Source organism: Leptonychotes weddellii, chromosome 7 (assembly GCF_054177405.1).
Source record: "Leptonychotes weddellii isolate Sample4059 chromosome 7, ASM5417740v2, whole genome shotgun sequence".
Lineage (NCBI taxonomy): Eukaryota > Metazoa > Chordata > Mammalia > Carnivora > Phocidae > Leptonychotes > Leptonychotes weddellii.
In genome coordinates, this window is record NC_138375.1 from 91,284,523 (window position 1) to 91,310,054 (window position 25,532).

The following is a 25,532-nucleotide window of genomic DNA, read 5'->3' on the forward strand; positions in this document are numbered from 1 at the left end:
GCACATTAAAAGCTAGCTGATCTGCTAAAAGGTATACCTATAGGAAACTCGGAAGGCTAGATCAAGCAAAGGGGTCCTTCAAGTCCAGGAAAGGCAGCATGCTCCCAGCGAGCAGGGCTCCAGGACAAACTTTGCCTTACTGGAGGACTCCTTTCTGTGTTTCTTCCCTGGGGTAAGGGCACCACAGAGTACAACGAGCCCTCCATCCAACAGGAGCTAGGTCTTCCAAATTTCCCTATTGCGAGTCAAGACGCATACGCGTGGTCTGGGCAGGTTCCCAGTTTCTGCTACCTACATATTAACTCTTGGGGGCTCTTAACACAGCGGCAAAAGGACAGGCATTTGGTCAGTGTCCCCAGAGTGACCATGACTAAACCCGTCTCTGAGAGGCTGCCTTCTACTCGGCTTCCACAAGCATGGAAGATCCGTACCTCTGTGCTTCTTGGAGCAAACTCTGCGGGAAGGCTACTCTGCCGACCGTGTTTCCAACCACACAGCAGGCTCTGCTGGCCCCGCATCCTCTCCCTTTCCCTCTCCACCAGGCGCTGGCCCTCCCTCAGCCGCTCCAGGTTCTGCTGGTACTCCTGGAGCTGCTGGTCCAGCTCCCCGCGGTTCCTGAGCAGCAGCCCCTCCTGTGACTGGCACTCGGCCTCCCGCTCCTGCAGCCGGCCGGCCCTGGCCTCCTGTTCCCGCTGCTGCTGGTCGCACCGGCGGAGCCAGCGCCGCTGGTCCTGCTGCAACTGGTATTGCAGCTTGTGGATGTCGGCCAGCCCCTCCCGCTGCTTCTCCAGGTTGCGGAACTTCTCCTGGTCCTGGAAGGGGCTCCCTCGGAAGGACGCGCCGGCGGAGAGTCTCTCCTGCTGCGGGAGAAGCAGCCTGTGGACCCGGATGTGGCTATCCTGGATGGTCAAGGCGGCCTGTGAGAGCAGGGCAGGGGCAAACAGTCACCGGCCTCCACGTGTGTGTTTGTGCTCTGGGTTGCAGCGACCTCTGAACACAAAAAGCACGACCCCATTCTTTCCTCTTAATATTTCTGTCCCTTTTCTAAGTTATCTCCCCAGGCTGACCTTGGCATTGCCAAGAGGCTTATCCCACATTTCCTAGCAGGATGGCTTGGGAATTAATATCCAAAAGAAAAAAAAGAAAAGAAAAAGGCACAAAAGCCATACTCATCCCCACTTTTGGAAATGTGGTTTTGTTGCTGGTTGTTGGGTAATATTGAAGCAAGTCTTGTGAATAAGAATTCAGTACGTAAATTCACAAGACTGCATTCCTGTTCTATGTCTCGTTCTCTGAGGGCTCTCCACTCAATAATTCACGAGAATTTAAGATTCTGTATAAACCCGGTAGTACCCTTTATTTGAGTCCCAAACCAGAAATTACTTAAGCTATATTACATACATGAAAACATAAAAATAAAAGTCAACCACTTGGAGACTTTTGGTAAATAACCTTTTTATAATGTAATGCCCAGGGATAGCCGTTAATTTAATCTTGAGGAGCTACGTAAGTGGTAAAGCTATCTCGTTACTGTTATTTCTTTGTATTATAGCAGGAAGGTCAGACATAAAGTCTTAAGCTGAAATTCATTTGTTTAATAGATTGCTAACAGGAGGGTGGAATGATTAAGGGAACATAGATACTCTAAAGCCCAGAGGATATTACCAACCAGATTAAAAAAACATTTGGAGTTGCGGTATCTGCCTATGAAAAGTTTGGCAGCATCACAGGAAATAATTGCCAAGATTTGGAAGGGTTCCACAAAACCAAAAAAAAAAAGAAAAGAAAAATCTCTGTGAATGCCCTTGGAAGCTTTTAATTTTTTAAGTTCCCATTTAAAGCACAAAGAAGCACAAAAGGGACAAATTGAAAATGGCCACACACTGGGTATCTATGTGTGTTTTGACTCGTTATGAGAAATTATTACTCTCCCAGGAATAAATTCACATTTTTCTTTCCTAAGAATTTTTAAAACTGTCCATGTAACAGATGCCGGGAACATGGGGATTTGACTTGTAGTTCTTTGTTAGAGCAACAGTTCCCTATACTTCTGAAGGTAAAGAACTCAAGGAAATTTTAAATTGGTACTTGTCTTGGAATAAGATTCAAAAAATATATTTGCTGGAGCCTTTCGAAATAAAATTCACGTTTTTAAATTTGAAAACTTACTTCAAAAAATTCCAAAACTCACATGAATACCTAATTAAGGTCTTTTAGAAGTTATTAAAATGAGAACAATTATTATCATTGAAAATAGGTACTAATTATCTTTAAATATGAAATAATTAGCACATAAATAACTGTTCAGGACTCTGCTGACTTGGCTAGAGCAAATGGTAGGCTGCACATTTATTAATTCTAATAAATTTCAAGGGCATCAGTATAGCAAAACAAACAAAAATCCAGCATTTTGTACATCAAAACTACCACAGGAAAAGACAACACTCATGAACAGTTCACAATAGGCTAAGTAAGTGCCACCATGAAGCATTCTTCATGTCTACCTAACATTTGAGATGAGACCACTCTCTTCTCTCACATAGAGGTGGACTCTGAAGACTGGATATTCATTTTCACACACCTGATACTTAAATTTAGGAAAGACAACAGCACTTGCTTTTCAAATTTAGGAAAATTCCCAATTTGCTCTCTCAACTTTTGTCTTCTTTCCACCTTCCCCATATACCTCATCTCTAACTCTGCTCTCCTAACTGAGGGATCAAATTTCATTTGCATCTGATTCAAAAATGCATATGTAAAAACTTCAATCATGCGTAAGAGATTCAGCTTCAACAGAGATGAGTATCCCATGAACAGACATCTTCCAGAGCCCACATCCTCAGACCCCCTCAAAAGCCGTGGCTAAGAGAATCCACTGTAGAATTTGATACCTCCCTTCAATCCAATGTGGTGCAAAAATTAGGTCATTTAGGTGAGCTTTTCTGAACCCTGAATCCACAAAGCGTGGCATTCAACATTGAAAAGAAGAGAGATGACCTGTGAATGTTTTCATCAGGCAACACAAGCTAGGATACTCAATGTTTTCATCTCCCAAAAGTTAATGAACTATGCTCAAACTATATTCATTTCTCAGTTAAAATGTAAAAGAAGGAATGTTTTTTTCTATGATAAATCAACTCTAAGAACATCTATCCCAGGCCAGCATGTTTAATGTCAGACCCCAAAGGTATTCCCATTAGATCTTGCACAAGACAAGGATGCTATTGCCACAATTTCCAGAAGTAAGACAAAGTAAAAGCCAAGAAAATCAAATTGATGTAAGTATTGAAGAATAGCCATAATATCATTACTTTCAAATTTTAGCTTTCTGTCTGGCATAGTCCAAAGAATAGAACTGTTAAACAAAAACATCTTCCTTTAATCTAAAATAAGAGATGACAAACAGCATGTTCTCCAACAAGAGGACTAATTACTGCAAAGGTGACAGTTCTCTCCAATTTTGTTCATAAATAGGAAATTTTAATTTATCAGTCCTTGTACGTGGGTAAGAAACTTGTCAGAGTGATTCAAATCTCTCATGAAAGAATATATGGATAAGTATAGAAAAATAGTTAAGAAGAGACTATCACTGTCATATATTCAAATATAATCCAAAACTTTAATTATTAAGATAGGGGTACTAGAGCAATAGGCAGATGATCAATAAGACATAAAAGAAAGAAGTCTTGATGCAAAGTATAAATAAGAAAATAACAAATGCAGCATGACTTTACATTGTTTTCTGGCAAAAACTTAAAGTCAGACTTAATTTTAATCCTCTTTAATATTCAACAGGTCTAAGATAAGAAGTATGAATGGCTAATAAACCAGGGGCAGCAGGGAGGAGTTTAGTTTCAACAGCAACCAAAGAAATGAAAATTAAGGTAATCAGATACCTTGATCTATTTTCAAATTGAGGAGAGAGGGATGTTGACCAGTTTGATTATTTGGGTAGTATCTATTAAAAACCTAAAAAAAATAATTCCAGCCATTTATCCTAAGGAAACACTCAGCCATGTTTAATGAGATTAGTATACAAGAATATCTAACAGACTTAATATGAAGAATTCCACAGACTTAAATATTATACAGCCACCAAAAATTGTGCTACAGAATAATAGCTGAACACATAGAAAGGTACATCTTATAGTAAGGTATATATAAAATGATTCTAAAAAAACTGGAGGGAGGAGCACCTGGGTGGCTCAGGAGGTTAAGCATCCAACTCTTGATTTCAGCTCAGGTCCTGATCTCAGGGTCATGTGATCGAGCCCCACGTTGGGCTCTGCGCTTGGCGTGGAGTCTGCTGGAGAATCTCTCCCTCTCCTTTTGCCCCTCCCCCTACTCAAGCTCTCTCTAAAATAAATAAATAAAATCTTGGGGAAAAAAAACAAACAAACCAGAGGGATATATACCAACATAACAATAGTAATTCTCTCTGTATAATCACAAGCCATTTTATTTACTTACATCCTCAAATTTTCAACTAATTTACATTTAACACTAACATTGCTTTCATATCATTAAAAGGCTTTTAATCCATATATTGAACAACTGGATGTATCTGGCCTCTCTTGTGCATGAATTAAGGGATCATCCAACCCTGTAATCCTAAAAGCAAGCACAATTTTTATGCCTGTCTCTCTGTGAAAGACAGTGAGCCATTCGATGGTAGGCTTTGTGGTCCATCTGCCTTTGTATGCTCAGTCCTTAGCACAGTGCCCAGCACAGAGAGAGCACTCAGTAAATGTTGGGTGGATGAACACACAAAAGGGTGAAGGAACTCATGAATTATTTAACTGCTGCAAAGACCCAGGTCCACAGGAGAAAGTGAAAAAAGTTTAGGTGCGAATTTAAGTTTTCACCAGAAAATGTGAAGTCATGCTACACTCACCTAAGAGTTTCACTGTAAACTTCAAGCCAGATCATAGTCATCCATATTTTTTAAAGATATGAACTGTTTTATGGTTTCAGAGAAGAACGGTATAAAAAGTAGGAGTGTTGCCCATGATTACAAAACCAGGCGAAGTTCCACGAGAAACCAGGGGAGTTACACTTTGGGAATTAGGCATTCTTTTAAGATCATTCACCACCTCTCAAATGTTCTAATTTTTGATGCCTGGGAATCATCTAATAAAATGAATTGCATTAAGAGAAACATCCCCAAGGTCAAAGATTAGAGGAGCACAGTTACCTGAAGGCTATAGAGGAGCTGGGTTAAATTCTGTATCGCTTGTATAATCTGGAAGATAAAATCGTAAGTGTCAAATTCTTGAAAGAGCGCTCATTATCCAAAAATAAAGAGAGGATGATAATATACTTCAGGTGTGTAGAGCTCACCTCTGACTGTGAAGAAACTGGGAAGCTTCTGTATTCCACCTAAAATACGTAAAAAATAAGAAAATGAATAATTGCTCTTCTTTTGAAAAGCTGCACTTAGTGTTCCAAAATGTATGACCTCAGGTAAATCATTTCACTCTCTCTAAACTCTTCCATAGTGACCTTCTTTCTTGCCAGAAATCAAAGCCTACAGATTTAAATAACCACTGGATGAGAGCCCCATCTGTGCAAACTCTGCATTTGAGATGCATGGCAACTTTTCACCCAAACATCCCTTTTAAAAACAACAAGGGATGACAGTAAGGAAGCTCTGCACTCTCTCAGTAAGTGACAATATTTACCTTGTGGAAACCACACCATCAACTGAGCTCTCTGTGCCCAGACTGAAGTTGGCCTTCAGGCCAGTCTGGCTCCCTGCATCCTGAAGGCCAGATTTGGAAGCTCGAGAACATCATGCCTGAGTTCTAGCTCCCTGTCTCCATGTTTAAGACTCACAAGGCCAAAACGGCCAGTGGTTGGCAGAGGAAACCCAGACCCAGGGGTGGCCCAAGGGTCAGCACCTAGCTGGCCTGCTCCAGATCCTACTGTGAGTTCACTGGAAGCATCTGTGATTGCCTTAGGAAAAGCACTCTCAGCAGAGGCCTTGAGTGGGGCTGGAGACCATCTGCTCCTGGGGACGGTGGGGCCTATGTTTCATTCTTTGTCTCTCTAATACAGACATTAGAGACACATGTGGACAGTGAGGATTTCCAGTTTCCACAACTGAACTGAACATTTGTCTATTCATTTATTGCCTGTCTTCCTTCACTAGGATATAAGCCAATGAGTAGCAGGACTTCTTATGTGTATTCATTGCTGTATCTACAAATTTAACAATGATGCCCCACTTCTAATGGACATTCACACTCCATTCTATAAATAAATATCGTGCACCTGCTGTGTACTCCACTCCTCGTGCTATGGGAGATCACCAGATTCCCTGCCTTCCTAGAGCCTACAGTCCCCTGAACGTTGCTTGCTCTTATCTGAGCAGCTTTAAATTGAAGCTACAAGAAACGGTCAGCTGTTGTAATGTTCTCAGGTAACTCCGGACTTGTTAAATTCGATTAGTTCAGGCTGGTGAAGCTCTGCGATCTCAGGACAGCCAGATCCCTTCTTCCTGTCCCTCCCCCACACTCTTCCCCATACTGCCCATAAAAGATTTCTTTACTGAACAGAACGTCTAAGACAGGAAGGATGAAGGATGGAAAAGGACATGAAGTTTAGAGTCTTTAGACCTGTGCCCAGAACCACCCCCTCCCCACCATACTGGGCTAAGAACCCCTATTCTCTAGTGAGTTCTAGAGTTCTCTCTGCTCTTTGTGGTTCTGTCCCTGCTGTACGGTCCTTACCTTTGTAATAAGAAAATTCTACGCTACAGTATTTTTATACTCTATACAAATTAGAAACACAGAAATGAGTTGAATTATGCTATATGCAGTTACTTATTCCCAAGAACGGCTAAGTTTGGTACCAGACAGAAATGTTTAAGGTCCTATTTTTCATGGAGCTGGTCCGCCACCTTCTGGTGCATGCCATAATTGCAGCTGGTGATTGACACACCAGGTATTTTTCCTTCTGCAGCACTTTTTAAAATTCTTTCAGAAAAAAAATTTTTCTTTAATCTTACCTGATTAAAGAAGATAATTACAAAATATCCATCACACACATTTTTAAAAGTTTGATTTCAGGTGATCCTACCCTATTTGTTAGTTCATTTTCTCAAATGCCTTATTAAAATTCTTCCAGATAGGTTCACCCAACGAGGGACCTACACAACCTCATTTCACTTACCTGTGACTGAATCATGGAAGGAAAAAAGACCTTAGCAGTGGGAGCCACCACGATTTCCGTTCAAGAAAAAAACTATTAGTAACTAACCAGCCCTCCCCTTCTCTCCCTCCCTTCCTCCAGAACAAAGTCAGTTAGAAGCAACAGACTGAAAAGTGAAGTCCACACTGAAAAGGAGGGAAAAAGTAGAAACGTTTTAAGAAGAAATAAGTCAGAAAGCCTACAGTCAGAGTAAGCAGGATAAAATATTGCATTCCTGTTTTCATTTTGGCCTATGAAGTTTGTTTTTTTTTTAAAAAAATACTAAATCACAGCCATATCTGCTATGGATTTTTAAAAATCTTTGGACCTGGTGTCTCAGTCATATGTAATATATACAAAAATACATAATATATAAATTATTACATAAATATATGACGTATGTAATTTTTCCACATTAGCATATACTGGTATCTGGTAATGCGCCTAATTTCATTTTAGATAAACTCTTGAGTCCCAGACAACCCCAGGGAGGGCAACTAGCCACCTCCCAGAATCATACTCTTATTCCCAATTTCTGACATCCCAGGTTCATTTGAAGTAAAGAGGAGGTTTCCTGCATTTAGTTTTTCAAGGAGTGTCACAACCTATTTGTAAAACTATGTCAAAAAGAAGAAAAAAAAGGCATTTGGAACCACTCTGCCCCAGGCAAAAAATGGTCAGGTTGATTAAAAGTCTCACAAAAAAGTAGGTGACCATGTGGGTGGAGAGAGGGAAACAATCTGAAATGAGAGGAAGATAAAAGAAAGTGAAAGCAACAGGGGTCCAAGTCAACTTTATTTCTGCCACTTGAGCGCCACCTGGTGGCCCTAGGGACACCACCGGATGCCACGACCGCCTCGTGGCCAAGCGCTGCTAAGTGTAGCAGGTGACAAGCTAGAGCTTTGCAGGGAGAAAAGCAGAAGCGAGACCAGAAGTAAGAGTGCGCAGACACACAAACATTCGAGTTTTAAATCCTTTTAATTAATAGCTTTGAAATCGTTTCTTTGTTTACACCTGCACGATATAGGCCGAGCAAGAACATTTTGAGAAAATTTAAGTTGGAGAGGTTAGAGTGCGGAAATTGCGAACAATTGAGGAAAACACTTGCATACCACTCACTGCCACGGACAGACCAGGACCTGAGGTTATGCTACTACACAAAGTAATGGGTGCCATTTGCTAACGAATCAGTTCACAATACCTTCTCCCCTGCATCAGAGACCGCCAAGTCGGTTCCCACACCCTGGGTGCCAGGGTCCACATCCCAACAGCCTCTTCCTCCTGTCCCTTCTGTGACTAGTGCTGGAAGCACACCAGTGAGACAGAAACAGAAAGGACATCATCAAACATCAGCCAGCGCACGGGGTTCTCGTGTACACAGCTGACAGGTATTTCAAAATAAGAAACACAAAAACACACATATTACATACCCTCATTCGAGGGGCCAAAACAGTGCAAAGCACAGAGTCCCTGCCCTCAGGGAGCTTACATGCTAAGAGATACCAAACTGACAAATGGCGTCAATTACCACCCATCTTTTAAGTTTTCTTTCTCGCAGAGAGGTGCTCATGTGATGTTGGCGATACCGAGAGGGTGGGTTCTACATCTCACTTGCGCTTACTAGGAAAAAGCCACTGCCGAGAAGGAAATTGAAAACAGGCACTGTACAACGAAAGCAGGGGCTGGTCGACACAGGTCTGAGGAGCCAGCTCGGTGATAGGCTCCTTGGTGGCCAATGTAAGAGCAGCAGACCATAAACAAGGTTTACAAGGAGGAATCCAACAACGGGAGGGAGACATCTTTCTAAGCAGGGTCAAGATGGCTAGTACTTCATGAGCTCACAGTTGTACAAAGAGGAACCCGTCCCTGTCTCCAAATAACTTTCTAAAAACGATTTCCAAGTGTTTTTTTTTTTCTCACAATACTTGCTTATACTCTAGACTCACAACTGTAAATACTGTATATTTAACCTATGAAACAAATATTTCTAAATCCAGATATATTTTTAAGAAACACAGATTTCACTCCATCCGTTAAATCTCTGCTGGTGCGATTTTATTTCTTTGCCCATGTGAACTCAGTTAAAACTTACACTATGCTCACCTTACGCTGACTTAAACTAGACTTTCACACACACAGACTTACACTGGAACCATGTCCAAATGGGGCCCTGGTGAAATATTCACTTTGTGACACACAGTGCCATCCTGAAACTTTATTACTGATAGAGGAAATACTTTTTCTCCTTCTCTAAATGGAAGTCCTCTAGGACTCCAAAAGCTACTTCTATTACAAAGAATTTTTTGTTTAAGTGGAAACTGCTTCAAATTATATCAGCTAAAAATTAAGTTCATTTTGCCCAAGGCGGTCAAATGCTTTTCACTCATAGTGAAGGGACATTTTATAGAAATTTATCTGCCATTGGGGCGCCTGGGTGGCTCAGATGGTTAAGCCTCTGCCTTCGGCTCAGGTCATGATCCTGGAGTCCCGGGATCGAGTCCCGCATCGGGCTCCCTGCTTGGCGGGGAGTCTGCTTCTCCTCCCTCTGACCCTCCTCCCTCTCCTGCTCTGTCTCTCGTTCTCTCTCTCTCAAATAAATAAATAAAATCTTTAAAAAAAAAAAAAAAGAAATTTATCTGCCACTCAAAAAATGGTTTCGCTACTGGGCTTTATACTCACTTCTTAGAGAGATACCCAAGGCATTACCAAAGAATTAGCCATTCTCTCCCTCTCCCTCTCCCTCCTCCCGACTCCATGGCAATAAGGACCATCAAATGGGCAAAGAAGCTGATGGTGAGCCAAGTAATCAGGTTCCTCTGTTCCTTATTCAGTTTCAGATCTCCAGAATTCTCTAAGGAGTAGATTATATTCATCCATCTGATTAGGTATATTGAGGACTAAAAAATAGAAGGCCTTGCTTGGTCTATGACTTCAGATCAGCATGGGCTTGACTTAGAAGGACCCAGTCCTGCAAGTTCAACAAAGAACTGACCTGGTCAGTGACAAGTCCTCACTTAGGAATAGTATTTTGCGCCCACCAACCTTATAAAGAGAATCCAATTCTTGTAGCACCAGGCTCCAATCCAGCCCAGAAACGAAGAGGTCTTCGGGGGTACAGAACCCTACCAACCTGCCCCTGTCCCTTCCCTACATGAATCCTGGTATCAGGGCACTGTAAACAGCCTCTCAATGGTTTTCACAGATGTCACGGGTGTCCCTGGGCCCTGTCCCCAGTCATGGGAGATACGGGTACAGACAGGGAAAACCTTCATCGCCTGATCTCGAGGGAGGGAAGGTGCAACCTTGTGCTCTGAGCAGCTGCGGGAGCCGTGTGGAGCCTCCCCAGCTGTCCCCGGGGCGAGGCTGAGAGCAACAGATCACTCCATGTATTTTTAGATGGAACTCCCTCAATGGCATAATGAGTTTCTTCTTTTAAAAGGAAATCACCCAGGGCAGTACAACTCCCCTGATGAATCTGGGCTGTGTCAAAATGAAAAACATATGTGCATTTTCTGAAAATAGAAATGCAGGCAAGCAAAATTTGAGAGGACAAAATAATTATTAGTGCTGATCTCAAAAAAAGTGCAGAGTTTTAAAACTGCACTGCCTCCACGTATCCTAATTAACCCAGGGATGTTGTTAAAGAAATTCAGAGACAATTTAATCCTCCAATCTCTAGCTATTAACGGGGGCACATTTTGTCTTGTGCATAACGAGGCCTGGTGGAAATAAGGTTTTTATCACGCAAATACAATGAAAAATATGCTCTTTATATAAGCTCTTAACTCAGAACCCTGTAGGGAATGGAATATTCAGCTCATACATATAACAACATCATTAGGCTTTGAGAAATCACCTAATTCTCTACATGACACTTTTCTGTATTTAAAATATATTGAAACAGTGCCTTTAATGAATGAATTCTGACCTGAACTGAAGCATATGATGACAAAGATCAAGGATTTTTTGGCACTTCTGCCTTTCACCACACCACCAAACCGTGTGTCTGTGGGAATGTGTTAGATTCTAGCTTTCTGGGTTATGTTTGCTCAGTGGATGCCTCAGAGATTAAGTCTAAGGACTTGTTCTTCTGTGAACAGCAGGGATCCATTTTCAAAAAAAAAAAAAAACCCAAAGTTTAAAAGTTATTTCACGGGGCGCCTGGGTGGCTCAGTCATTAAGCGTCTGCCTTCGGCTCAGGTCATGATCCCAGGGTCCTGGGATCGAGCCCCACATCAGGATCCCTGCTCAGCAGGGAGCCTGCTTCTCCCTCTCCCACTCCCCCTGCTTGTGTTCCTTCTCTCGCTTTGTCTCTCTCTGTCAAATAAATAAATAAAATTAAAAAAAAAAAAGTTATTTCACAACCATATTCCAAATTGTATTCCATAAATCTTATCAAAACTGAGGCAGGGTCAGGTTTGGAGAAGGTAACAAAGCTTGCCTGGGTAAGAGAGAAGTATAACCCACCAACTATTCTTGAAATCCTTGTCCTTGGAACAGCAGTGTCATTATCATACGTAAGTTAGGCTAGCATACTGATTCTCAGGTTTTCTCTAATTTAAAAAATACATTGTCTCCTCCAAATAGGGACAGAGTCATTGCCTTCATTTCATCTGACCACTGTATGTTCCAGAGACCGTGCTCAGGCTCACTGCAGAGGCCTGAACTTTCACTTACAAGCTGGAGAGGATCCTGGCTCTCCGGGGGCACTCCGCATATCCGTCAAGGCAGATTCTCCAGAACCTTCCCCGGATGACTGACAGGCATCGCCCATTTGTGAGGCCTTCACTGCAACTTGGAGGCTCTCAGCTTAGAAGAAAGAAGAAAGAATATAAAATTTAAAAACCAAATATACATAGTTTAATCTAGATCAAGGGTTGGCAAACCCTCTCTGGCCTGTGTCCAGTTTTATATGGCCCAGGAGCTAAAAATGGTTTTTACATTTTAAAGAGTTGTTAAAATATACACACAGGCACTCACACATGCACAAAGAAGAATGTGTCCCAGAAATTGTATGTGGCCTGCAAAGCCTGAAATATTTACTATCTGGCTCTTTAGAGAAAAAAGTTTGCCAACCTGCAATCTAGACCAATACTTTAAACATCATTTTACGATAGAAAATTAATAAAAAGATACACTGTATAAAAAAATCTTGGGCGCCTGGGTGGCTCAGTTGGTTAAGCAACTGCCTTCGGCTCAGGTCATGATCCTGGAGTCCCTGGATCGAGTCCCGCATCGGGCTCCCTGCTTGGCAGGGAGTCTGCTTCTCCCTCTGACCCTCCCCCCTCTCATGTGCTCTCTCTCATTCTCTCTCTCTCAAATAAATAAATAAAATCTTTAAAAAAAAAAAATCTCAAATTTAACTTTCAGTACATTAGTCTGCTGAAAAACTTTCTGTAATTCAATTAATTTAAATATGATTTTAGGTATAAAGATTTTTAAATGTATTGCTCAGAAATATTAGCTATTCTTCGAAAAAGAATTTCCCCAACTGTGCCTTAAAAAATATAGATTCCCAATCCTTACCTACACCTACTAGATCACATTCTCCAAGGGAAAAGACAAGGAATTTGCATTTAAACAAGCACCAAAGGCTACTCTTAGGATCTGGTAAGATTGGTAAACACCACACCAAGAAAGTCGTGGTTTTATTTACAATAAATGCATTCAATGTGGAATGACATGATTTTGAGGGCCCTACAAATATTTCTAAAACATTATGTCCACTCTTTGAATCTAGCAAATACTCATTGAGCACCTACTCTGTTCCAGGGGCCATTGGGCATCTGTAACTAATCAGGGGAGTCTGCAGACTGGAGGAGGAAAACACAACATACACATAACTATACACATGGGAGCACGTGATCAGTGTTAAGTTCGATCCCCCAGTTCTTAGAGCATCATAAAATGCTCCAGCAGTGCCAAGGAGCAAGACAGTTATATTCGCCAGTGGGATTAGGAAAAAGTTCTTAAAGGAGATGAAAGCTGAGCAGAATCTTGAAGGATGAATGGGATTCAAGACGTAGAGACAGAAGAGGAGAAAGGAGAGCAGAAAAGCAGTCCAGTAGAGCAACGACCCAGGGAGACCATTCAAGGTGTGTTACTCAACTATTTATTTTTTTCCCCAAAGATAATGACCTCACCCTGATTAAGAATTCCTGCTAGATCTCTGAGTCCTGATCATCAACGACTCAGGGTGGATCAGGTTGTACCTTAATTGCTCCGTGTTCTCTTGAGCAGCTGTTCTCTTGAGCAGCTGGTTCCCCAGCACCAACATCACATGATGGGCCAGAGGAATTAAAGCAGAGGGATGTAAACTGGGCATCGATGACAGTTTTGATGGTGGGGGGTGGGGGAGGGAGTGAAAGCCACTGGCTAAAATGGAGAGGGGGTGACTTACTCAACAGAGATATTATCAAGGCCAATGAGAAGGTCACTGGTTCTCATGAACCCATTCAGAAGTACTTCTAGCTTTATTTCTAAAATATACCTTGCACCCGTCCACTTCCCTCTACTTCCATTGCCAACATTCCTGGGTCCAGACCAAAGCCCCAACACCCCCCATCAGCGTGCGTAACTGCCAACCACCCATCTCCAGGCAAACTGGTCTCCGTCCACTCTGCTCTCTTCTCCAGACCTAGGATGGTGCCACACCCATGGTTAAAAGCACCCATAACTTTCCATCAATTTTGGAATAAAATCGCTATTTTTTTAACCAGAGCCTGCAAAGACCTCTCTCTGCGCACCCACACGACCTCACCTCACACGCTTCCTTGACTGTTGTAACCCCGCCTTCCTTCTTCCCTTGAGCACGCCAAGCTCGCTCCGCAGACAAGGGCATTATACTCACTTTCTCCCTGCCCAGGAATGGTCCTCCCCTGGATCCCCAGACAGCTGGCTTCTTCTCATCTTTCAATTCTTATCTCAAAAAATCATCTCCCCAGAGAGGTTTTCCCTGATTTCTCTAAAGCAAAGCCTTCGCCTCAGCCCAATCTTATTTTCTTGTGACCTTTGTGAAATTATTTTGTTTCCTCACATATTGTCTGTCTTCCTCCACTATAAGCTTTTATTTCCCTCTTTTTTTTTTTTTTTCATTTAAGTGCAGTTGACACACAATGTTACATTCGTTTCAGGTGTACAAGGTAGTGATTCCACAAGTCTATACATTATGCTGTGCTCACCATGCGTGTGTAGCTACCATCTGTCACCATGCAATGTTATACGGTATCATGGACTATATTCCCTATGCTGTACCTTTTATCCCGGTGACTTATTCATTCCATAACTGGCAGCCTGTACCCCATTCCAAGTTATAAAAAGTATTAACCCTTTCCTTAGCACCAACAGCAGAGCACAGGGTAGATGCTCAATTAATACTGAATGAATGAATGAAAACAAATGGATGAATGAATGATTCCACCAGTGGACCCCACGTCAGACATCTTCTATGCCCTTCTTATGACCTCGGTTTCCTTATCAAATAAAGATCATAGAATGCCATGATTTCTAAATTTTCCTCCAGAGCTGATGTTCCGAAATTCTGAGCCTGAGCTTGGCAAACTTTGTCTGCAAGGGACCAAGATCGTAAATAGTTTAGGCTCTGTGGGTCACATGGTCTCATTGCAGCTATTCATCTTCACCAGTGTTGCAAGAAAGCAGCCACAGATAATAGGTAGACAAGCGGGGGTGGCTGTGTTGCAATAAAACTGTATTCACAAAAACAGGTGGTAGGACACATTTAGTCCATGGTCTGGAATCTACAAAACCTTGTCTGCATTCCCTGCCACTCTCTCAGGTGGTGGCTGTTTTCTCTCTCAAACCCACTGGCCTACTGTCACTTCGAAACTATTATCCCTACCTCCCCAACCCCCCTTTTCCTTTAATTTCGTGCCATCAGATGACACCACTCACTACCCCTTCTTGTTGCCATCCATCTACAGATTCCTTGAACAACTTAGCATCTGGTGCAAGCTCTCTCCCTTCCCCGAATGCTACTCCTGTCAAATTCTCAGGAATTGCCATTTTTATGAACCTAGTCCTCCCAATACCTTGGCCAGGGGTCTACTTGACTTCCTCATTTCCCCAATGATCTTATCCTTCACCCTACCTCAGCCACCAACTCCCAAGGTTGTACCCTAAACTTTATTATTACCAATATTTGCACTTTGCCCCCTTATATAGTCCATTCTCCACACAGCAGTCAGAGGGTTCCTTTTAGAACACACATGATGTCACTCTGCTACTCAAACCCTATAATGCTTCCCACAGTGTCCCTCAGAATGAAAGCCAAGCTCCTTACTCACCCCAGTCGGGTCCATGTAATGTGAGTGGTAGTTGGCTCTGACTCATCTGCCACTCCACACCCCACCCTTCACGCTACCTGCAAGGTCCTCCTTGCTATTCCTCAGGCTTGGCATGCACCTGCCTCGGAACCTTTGCATCTTCTGTTCTCTGTGTCTGGAACAGTCTTTCCCCAGATATCTACTTGGTTTTTTCACTTCTCTGTATCTGCTTACACATCACCTTATCAAAGAGGCCTTTCCTTGTCACCCTAACTCAAATACAACCTCCCCACTCTTTCCTCTCTTTATTCCCTATCCTGTTTATCATTTGTTTCTGGTTTTGTTTTTTAAAGATTTATTTTACAGAGAGAAAGAGAGCATGCACACAAGCGTGTGGTGGGGAGGGGTGGAGGGAGAAGGAGAGAATCTCAAGCAGACTCCCTGCTGAGCATGGAGCCCAACCCGGGGCTCAATCTCAGGACCCTGAGATCATGACCAGGGCCGAAATCAAGAGTCAGATGTTTAACTGACTGAGCCACCCTGGTGCCCCTGTTTCTTTTTTTAAGTAGGGTTCAGACTTTATTAAAATCTTCACTGAAGCAATTGTCCTCTATAGTTTTCCAAATAAAATGTCTTTATTATTTTTTTATTAAAGTATAATTAACATAGTTATATTAGTTTCAGGTGTACAATATAGTGATTCAACAATTCTATGTATTACTCCGGGCTCATCATGATAAGTGTACTTTTAATCCCCACCACCTATTTCACCCAAACCCCCACCCACCTCCCCTCTGGCAACCACCAATTTGTTCTCTGTATTTAAGAGTCCTTTTTTGGTTTTTCTCTTTTTTGATTTGTTTCCTAAATTCCATATATGAGTGAAATCATATGGTATTTGTCTTTCTCTGTCTGATTTATTTCACTTAGCATTACACCCTCTAGGTGCATCCATGTTGTTGCAAATGGCCAGATCTCATTCCTTTTTACGGTTGAGTGAGATTCTATTGTATATGTACACCACTTCTTCTTTATCCATTCATCTATTGAGGGACACTTTTTTGTCTTCATAGTACTTGACACAACCTGACACATCTATTTCCTTTTATTTTGCAATTTCTGGAATATGAATTGTAGTACAGTTGGAACACTGTCTTATTTTGCTATATCCTGAGCACTAAAACCACAGGGTATGACACACAGAAGGTACTCAAACATTTTCTGAACTTGTTAAACCAAACAATTTTGGAAGCAACTTACCTTCTTTCAGTGCTGCTGCTAGTAATGAGGCTGCCTGGGGAGGCTCTCCTGGGTCAGGTTTAATGAGGAGGTGGGGCTCTAGATGGACATCCTCAAATCCACTCAATTCTCCAAGTTCAGCATAGATATGCAGCTTCTCCTCCAAATATGTGCAAATTTGTTGGTCTTGGTTACTGAGTATTTCTATGAAATAGTATTTACCATGGAAGGTTATCAGATGAATATAGCAACTGTATGAAAATCCAAGCTCTAAGATAAAGATGTTCCTCATCAGCAAGCAGTATGGTCTCACAGTCAAGTACAAGTTGTTGGGCGGCCAGAACCAGGTTCAAATCCTAATTATTCCACTTAGTGACTATAGCCCCAGGAAATCACTTAACAACTCTGAGCTTCCATTGTCTTTTCTGTACATTTACTGTACTCAGATGTTTGTTTCCTTTCCCATGCCCCTAATCCCAGAAAAAACTTGCACAACTATTCGTTGTTCAGGCTGTTTTCTATTAAGACTAAACACTAAGCTCAGGAATGAAAATTGAGGTGGCACTGTTCATGATGACTGATATCCACAAGGGAAAACAATGCAAAAGCCCGAAGCTACTCAGGCTTCAGCCCATCTTGGTTAAAACCAAACCTACTAGTTTATGTTTTTGTTTCTAAACATCCAATTTCTTTGACCAATTTTGCACGCATCGTTTTTCTCTGATTCCAACATATCATATGACTCCTCCAGTTTAAAGGGACCTCAACCAGCATCTAATCCAGGGGTTCTCAGTCTGCTCCAGTATCACCTGGGAAGAGTTTTAAATACTGACATCCACAACCACCTTCCATAGATTCTGAGTGAACTGGTTGAGCGTAGGGCCTAGGCATCAGAATTTTTACAGAACTCCCAAAGTAATTCTGATGTCCCGCCAGAGATGAGACTCACTGAGACTCATCTAATTGCCTTAATTCACGGACTTGGAAACTGACGACCAGAGTTAATGGGTTCCTTGTCCAAAGTCACACCACTGTGACCTGACAGGGCCGGAACCTAAAATGACACCACTGGACAATGACCCCAATGCACAGCTGCACCACACTGCCCACAGCTCTTGTTTCGTATATATTATGCGCCCCTATTTTTTTTTTGAAAATTTGTTATGTATTTTAAATCACTAAGGAGGAAGGTGGGGGCGGGGGGACAGTCATCTTATTTGAACACTCCTAGTGCCAATACTTCTTGTTCTGAAGAGTGGTGAATGGGCCTCAGGCATATAGAAGTAGATGAACCATTTAACCACAACCTCCCACTCATGACACATGGGCTTTCCCAGCATCCAAGGAGAACAGCACAGCCAGGGGATCAGAGATGTCTGCATGGTACCTTGACATTGCTGAATTTTGGCCACTCTTGCTTCAGCTTTCCGCCTCTCTTCATCAGATTCGCTTGTCCTTCCCCCTTCTTCTTCTGGGCAACTTTAAGAGACAATAGTCAAGACAGACAACTGAAACCAAATCCAAGTATCTTTAGGTTCATTAGAAAGACACGGGGACTTGGCGGCAGCATTATTCATAGAAGAAAAATTCAGCATAAAGAGAATTGTTCATGCCCTCTAGCCAAGGTATCTGGTTTTCCTGAGTGTACAAAGGACCTTGCACAATATGACATAGCTCTCAAAGTCAGAAGTACAGGCAGACTCAAAAATTACGACAAACACATACACACAAACATATACTCATGTACACCCCCACACCTGACACTCAACACTAGCATTAGGTCCAACTAAAATACTAAGTTTTGCTTTCTACTACATGTGGGTACTTCTTAATGGGACAGAGGAGAGGTAGTTGGAGGGATCAGAGGGTAGGGTGCCAGGTTGGGTGTGGTGCAGTAGAGGTGGAAGAATTTTATAAAACATCATTCAAGATCGATCTAATCAAATTACCATGAAGAATGATCACCCTCATCCCGTCTCATTTATAAAAACTTATAAAACCACAAGTAATGAGAAGTAAATTGACTTAGAACACTTAGATCCTCCAATCAAAAAAATGTTTATTGAATGATTCTTCAGAATTAACCACAAAGAGAAACAAAAGGCAAAGCCCCTGCCCTCAAGGAGCTTCCAGTCTAATAAACATATATACACAGAAAAGGTGATAGCTACAAGGTGGTTTATGACAAGCACTGAGTCAATGCTTTAGAGAGCAGATGATAAAGAATTTCAGGTAAGGAAGAGACCACTGGAACTGAAGAGGTCTTCACGAAGGAGGGAAGCCAGGAGCTGCACCAAAGATGAGCAGGAGTCACACAAGTAGAGGGGAGGTAGGGCTTTGCATGCAGGGAGGTGCAGAGAACAAAGCTGCAGGTGAGAGGCTATCAGAGGCGGGTGCAGGGGGCGGGGAGCAGACCCTTCTGGCTGAAGCAAAGTGTTCATGCAGAGGAAACATGGTTAGAATACTCTCCCAATTGAACAAGTGCATTCCCTAGAGTGTGGACAGAAGGAAATGTTACCTTTCTACTGCCTGTTGGATTCGTCTCATCCAGTTATTTCGTTCCTCCTTGGAGTTGGTATGAATTTCATACATCTCAGGACCAGCAGATGAAGCACTGATCAGAAACATGCCTCTTTCCTCATTAGCAACTTCTCTAGCAATAAGCTTCTGAAGAGAAATAACCGATGGCTTCTGATCCTACATAAAATAGGAAGATGTGCAGGTAAAACAGCATCCTACCAAAACCAAAGGTCTCACCAAACACACTGGCTAAGGAAAACAAGAGTATTAGGCAAATCATTTCACTTCAACCTTTCAAAAGCACTCTGAAAGTTGGTAAGATCTCCAATGGAAAGGGCATGGTGAAGAGAGGATGGAGAAAAAGGATACAGGAGAATGTTTGTCCTTAAGAATGAGTGGCTTAAGGGCGCCTGGGTGGCTCAGTTGGTTAAGCGACTGCCTTCGGCTCAGGTCATGATCCTGGAGTCCCGGGATCGAGTCCCGCATCAGGCTCCCTGCTCAGCAGAGAGTCTGCTTCTCCTCTGACCCTCCCCCCTCTCATGCTCTCTCTATCTCATTCTCTCTCTCAAATAAATAAATAAAATCTTAAAAAAAAAAAAAAAAGAATGAGTGGCTTAAAAGGACAACTTTTAAAAAGAACAATCAGGGGGCGCCTGGGTGGCTCAGTCGTTAAGTGTCTGCTCAGGTCATGACCCCAGGGTCCTGGGATGGAGCCCCGCATCGGGCTCCCTGCTCGGCGGGAAGCCTGCTTCTCCCTCTCCCACTCTCCCTGCTTGTGTTCCCTCTCTCGCTGTGTCTCTCTCTGTCAAATAAATAAAATCTTTAAAAAAAAAAAATAAATAAATAAATAAATAAATAAAATAAAAAGAACAATCAGAGCAGTAAGAATATCAAAATGCCATAGTCCGGGGCTTGGGGGCTTTTCTAGAAGGGCATGGGATAGAACATAGCATCTCAAACATCACAAGGAGACTGAGAGGGGTGTGAGATCTAAGAGACCATCGGATTTAGCAGGATTTAGGGCAGACTGTGAAAATGACAGAGAGGAGGGGGCATGACCTCAGCTTCCCTGAGCATAACCAGCGTCTTCTGCTACCGTAGGACAGAGCACAGCAACTGAACTTCTGTGGTTCCACCTGTGAACGCCTCTTCTTCCCACTAGCCACATGAGCCTCTGGTAGGCAGGAAGGGCTCTGATTCATCTGTGTACGCCTAGCACATTGCTTTGCATAGAGTAGGCTTTCAATAAATGTCTGTAGAAACGGATTTAGTGTAATTCCATCAGAGCAGAACAGGAAGAAAAGCTAACATCCGGCATGCAAGCCCTGACTAAATCACCTCTTCTACGTACATTTACTGCCATCTTTCAAGGTCCCATTCTAAGCACTGGGGATTCAATGATGAGTAAGAGAATACTACTAATTTGGGTTGGGAGCCATAGTTTAAATAATAACCAAAAGAAGGCCTGCAGGAGATAAACAGTTTGGGGGGCTAAGTATGAAGAATTTTCTTTGGTCTGTGGCTTTCACCACTGTTTAGAGTCAGCAGCAGTGCATGGTTTGGCTTCTCCTTCTTGGACTGAGTGATCCCTGGACCCAGAACATGTCACGACATCCCGCATGGCTGACTCCTTAGTGCTAATATGTCTGCTTGCCCAGAATGACACAGCTATGCCACATCTAAAGTTGTGTGCAGGGATGTACCTAGAATACCTCTTCAGCCCATTCTTCTCCGAGCAGCAAAAAACAAAAACCAGAAAACGACAACAAGTTTTTGAAGACTGCCCTCTCTAATTAGGGCGAGCCCCTGAGCACTATTCAGTCATGGATATACTATCCAAGACTTCATTTGCTTTCCTTCTTTCAATGCAAGAGTTAGGCTCCGCAGCTTACAAGGTAAACGGCCTCTGTATAGAAAAGGCAGAGTAGGTTTAAATTGCTTCAGACATTAGCAAGGATGAAATTATCTGAACCAGTTGGCTAGTGCTGCAGAAGGAGGGGAGGTGGTAAGATCAGGTATTTTTTAACTGAAAAAGAGGTAAGCAGGTAGAAAGTAGCATTAATTAAATCACCATCAGATGAGGAGACAACAGGGGCATGTCCATCATTATTCATATTAATCACACAAGAACACTAGAGATGATCAAGAGTTCAAATTAAACTTCTAGGAATGGAGGTAACGGGTCTACCTTAGAAACAGATGTTAAAAATTGGTCATGCCAAGGCCTAACCCAGATGATCAAGAGTTCAAATTAAATTTCTAGGAATGGAAGTAACGGGTCTACCTTAGAAACAGATGTTAAAAATTGGTCATGCCAAGGCCTAACCAAAGCCTAACCCAGCAGGGGTGTTTGTTTGTGCCACAGTATTTTAAAAACAGATTTTTTTTTAATAGTCACCAACATTTAAAAACTGGGGGATTTCCCCTTAACAACAACAACAACAACAAACCAGTAGTTGTAGGGGACCCTGGAAAAAGCAGACTGGCAATCCTGGGCCCATGTACTCATGTGAACACACGGGCTGTCACTGAGTAATCCCTGCCCTCCGGGAGACAGGCCATGTTCTCACCAGGTCACTATAGTCTCTAGCACTCGCTATGGGATCCTGGATCCCAAGCACACTCCCAGTTCCCTCCTATGTTTCCTGCCAAACCCTTGAGGCAGGCTGACAGCTTCTGCCCCCGGGGGAAGAGGAAAAGGAGCTGTTACATTTAGCCTTGTTGTACATTAACCCCATCTCCATTTGGGATTCCGTGGAGTGGCGGACTCTTCTAGTAATGCCATTCAAAGTCCCGCTGTGACCGCTTCCTGTCTTGAACGTGAACTTGCACATCTCCATGTTCCCTTGTCTTTTTTATTGTTCATTTTGAAATTACCTTCTCTAATATTTAAGAGATCCTTCTAGACTCAGTAATCCAGGATTTAATGAATTTATCTATTTTTTTCCTATTCATTTCATAGATTTGGGTCCTACTCCCATTTCCAGCTAAGTCCTCTTTAAAAGCAAAATTCTCTTGTAGGGACTCCATTTTTCTGCTGCTCATCTTCTGGCCATGTCCAAATTCATCATGTCTTTTGTAACATGTTGCAAGTTAAGCATTTCCTAAAGAGGTTTTTCTAACAGCACGAAGAGCAGAGAAACTTACCTGTGGGTATTAGCATCAAGCTACCTTTCTCCAATGCCAAGGTGAGAACCAGGAAATCCAGACATTTGTATAACCCTAGTTAATACAGCAATTCCCTCAAGCAATTCCCTCGAGCTAATATAGCAATTCCCTCAATATAGCATAAATAAGATATTTATGACTGGAGGGCTATGCTAACTAAATGTCTACGATGCACCTCAAGAGCATATGCTTGAACAGTACAGTGCCCTTGAGTCCTTAAGGATAATGCTTTCTATTTTGCTCCCTGACATGGAGAAGGGCTTGGCTGGCTTTTATGAAAGCTGCTGTGTATCAGGCTAGCAACTCCATGAAACAGTATCAGCACCATCTTACTGTTGTCCAGAGCCAAACCCCTTCGCCCGAGAGGAACAAAGCTGCGGCTGCCTTCGTTCTGGCATTTGGTGGACTGCACTCCTAACATCCCACTTAATGGCAAGCGTAGTCTAAGTCAGGCACAGATAACTCTGGAAGAAGTCACATAGGAGGGACAGATCCATATTTCAAGTAGTAACTATAAAGTGAGCATCACACTTTCATCTCAATCCATATGCTATGTTGTCCTAGAAAATAAGATAGTTGTCTTTATGCTGTGTCTAATCTTTGACCCATCAGCAGGTCATCTTGGCCTGTATTAACACCCAAGAAGGCACAACTGGTTTCTCTTTCAGCTCTCTGGTTTTGACCAAACTTTTGTTTCTATAAAGGTGTGGTGTGAATTTGTTTTCTCTTCTAGCATGGTCCTCACCTCCCACAGGACAAACAAAATGGTTCCACCTTCCTACTTACTTTCTCTCTATTCACAGCATCTCAGATAATAGCACAGAGAGACTGCTTGACAAATCAGTGGCTTGTCATGAAATCTGCAATATATACAATTCAAATGTATCAGAGCCACGGGGACTTGTCTAAGGCCTCTTGCTATCCTCTGGAGTAGCTTTGTGAAGCAATCTCTGACCTTTATACAACCCGGCATCGGTGTGCTGATGAAACCAACGTGCTTAACAAGATGAAGAAGCCTACTGGGCCAACCTGACAAGCACAGGTGGGCAGGTGAGGCACTCCACCGACTCTCCCTCCCCCAAATCCACCCATGGGCAGGCAGGCTTCTGCGTTTTCTCTGAATTCGCGTAACAGAAACTTCATTAAGTTCTGAAGGTGCTAAAACCAGTTGGAATTGATAACATCTACTAGTGGTTCCCAAATGTCCTCTCTGCCAATGGATGATAAGTAAGAACCATTTTAGAGAGCCACCATTATAATGCCCACATTGGTACTGCATCTTGGATTCTTTCCTTTAACAGGGCCTAATGCTCCATGAGGCTGACGAAGTTAACTGATGACATCTTCCTTCTTTAAGTGAGACATTTTGGACCACAAGATGCTGGGTAAAAAATGTTATAAAACACTGGTTTTACTTCTAGTCTAACTCTATGCCAGCCATGAGATTAATGTAACATGCTATAAAGATAAATTTTATATGAATAATCTTAGTAATTAGTAGTCATTGTAGTAGAAACAAAATCTCCTTTAAACTTTAGGAGAGGAACAAGGAACAACATCACCACAGTGATGTTCTCTTGTTTGGCAGAAGGAATATCATGATAGTTATGAATGGGGCTAGCTACAGGTACAGCAGGGAAGGACCAATGGAAACAGAACAAGATCCTGGAAGAGACCCACTGTTCCCAGCATTAAACATTTGAGTGGCTGGGAAGGCATGGTCAGGAAGGGGGTGGGAGAGATCTGGAAGATATACCAAGATGGCCAGAGGACAGCAAGTCACTTGAGGGACTTAGGCAAGTGCCTGTCCACCAACCAGTGCCAAGGTACTTCAGTATCTTTACATTAACAATTGACAATTAAATTAGCAATTAACAACCACTCCTGGCTATAAATCAACACTTTGCACGCTTTTTAAACCAAATGAGATGCTTCTTACTGAACACTGCAATCACCAATACTAATGGAAATATAAGGGGTATACTCTTGCCAATGGCTACTTAATTTCACAAGGACTTTCAGGCATTTTTCAAAGATATGTGGGACTCAACTATTTAAAATATGCATCACATGGCCGTATACTTACAACAGCAGCAAAGATGTATTTCTGGTCTTTTTCTTGTAAAAAGAGCAGCACATCAGTTAGAAGTAGAGCCAGGATATCTTCAAAGAAAAGATATTACTAGTATTAACGAAGGAAACCACAGTTCAAATGCCTTTATCAAATATTCTGATTTTATGGTGGAAACTTAAATCAATTTATTAAAAATAAGACTAAGATTTAGTCTAATTATGGAACTTTTATAAAAATGCCTGTATTTATGATAGCCAAAGAGAAACTCTACAGACAGATTAGCTGTGTTTAAGCATGCATGTTTGTGTTACTCTAGGTATCACTAAATCTCCAGCAACATTTAATACTGGAGCTTTCAAAATGGAAAAGAAATATCCAACAAACAAAGGTTCTAATAGAATGGAGCAAATGCTTACCTTTAGAAAAAGAACCTTAATCATAACTGTTAGAGGGCAGCTTCTGCCTTGAATTATGTACACAAATCTGTTGAATCATTCCATCTAGACCTGAGCAGAGTTTGCGATCCTATACGTTGCCCCCAAATTGTTCACAGGAACCCATCTCTACTAGCCGACTAAACATTCTAACAGAGTTAGCAAACTGCTGATGTGATGAAATGGACCAAGAGCAGAGGACTTGTAGCACTGGGGTCTACAGACTGGTTAATAATTTAGCTTGGTTAATGTTCTAACTGCGGTTCATGTTTAATTGCAACATTGCTGATCAACAAATCCCATTTCAGTCATTAGCTGCAAAAACCATGAAAACTTGATAATCCTCCCAAGGGTTACCTCTGAGCTACCTTGGAGTAACTAGTTACCTTGGAGTAACTAAAACAACCTCTTCCTCTCACTTATCTGAGGAAGTTATTAAGATACATTAAAAACAGGGAGAGCAGACTGGTGGTTCTGAACCCTGGCTGCACAGCAGACCCACATGGGGGCCTTTAAGCATCCCTATGCTTTGTGTTCATCCCCAGACCAATAAAATCAGAATCTCTGGGAGAAGACTTGAACATCGGTAATTTTTTTAAAGCTCCCAAGGCGATTCTTTTTTTT

The 25,532-nt window shown here is 42.2% G+C and overlaps 1 protein-coding gene across 10 annotated transcripts in view; it reads right to left on the bottom strand.

Moving 5' to 3' along the window:
• ARHGEF28 (Rho guanine nucleotide exchange factor 28) overlaps positions 1–25,532 on the bottom strand; it is a 235,204-nt gene that overhangs the window by 29,301 nt on the left and 180,371 nt on the right. For 8 of the 10 annotated variants that reach the window (XM_081826744.1, XM_081826748.1, XM_081826746.1 and 5 more), the window contains 9 exons: positions 24,487–24,563; positions 19,231–19,409; positions 18,100–18,191; positions 16,734–16,916; positions 11,869–12,000; positions 8,393–8,493; positions 5,341–5,379; positions 5,195–5,242; positions 432–917 (listed from right to left, as the gene is read on the bottom strand). In XM_081826744.1, coding sequence (XP_081682870.1) covers positions 432–917; positions 5,195–5,242; positions 5,341–5,379; positions 8,393–8,493; positions 11,869–12,000; positions 16,734–16,916; positions 18,100–18,191; positions 19,231–19,409; positions 24,487–24,563 — 1,337 coding nt within the window. The remainder of the gene's footprint in view (positions 1–431; positions 918–5,194; positions 5,243–5,340; positions 5,380–8,392; positions 8,494–11,868; positions 12,001–16,733; positions 16,917–18,099; positions 18,192–19,230; positions 19,410–24,486; positions 24,564–25,532) is intronic. The other 2 variants (XM_081826750.1, XM_081826749.1) reach the window with 1 other exon arrangement.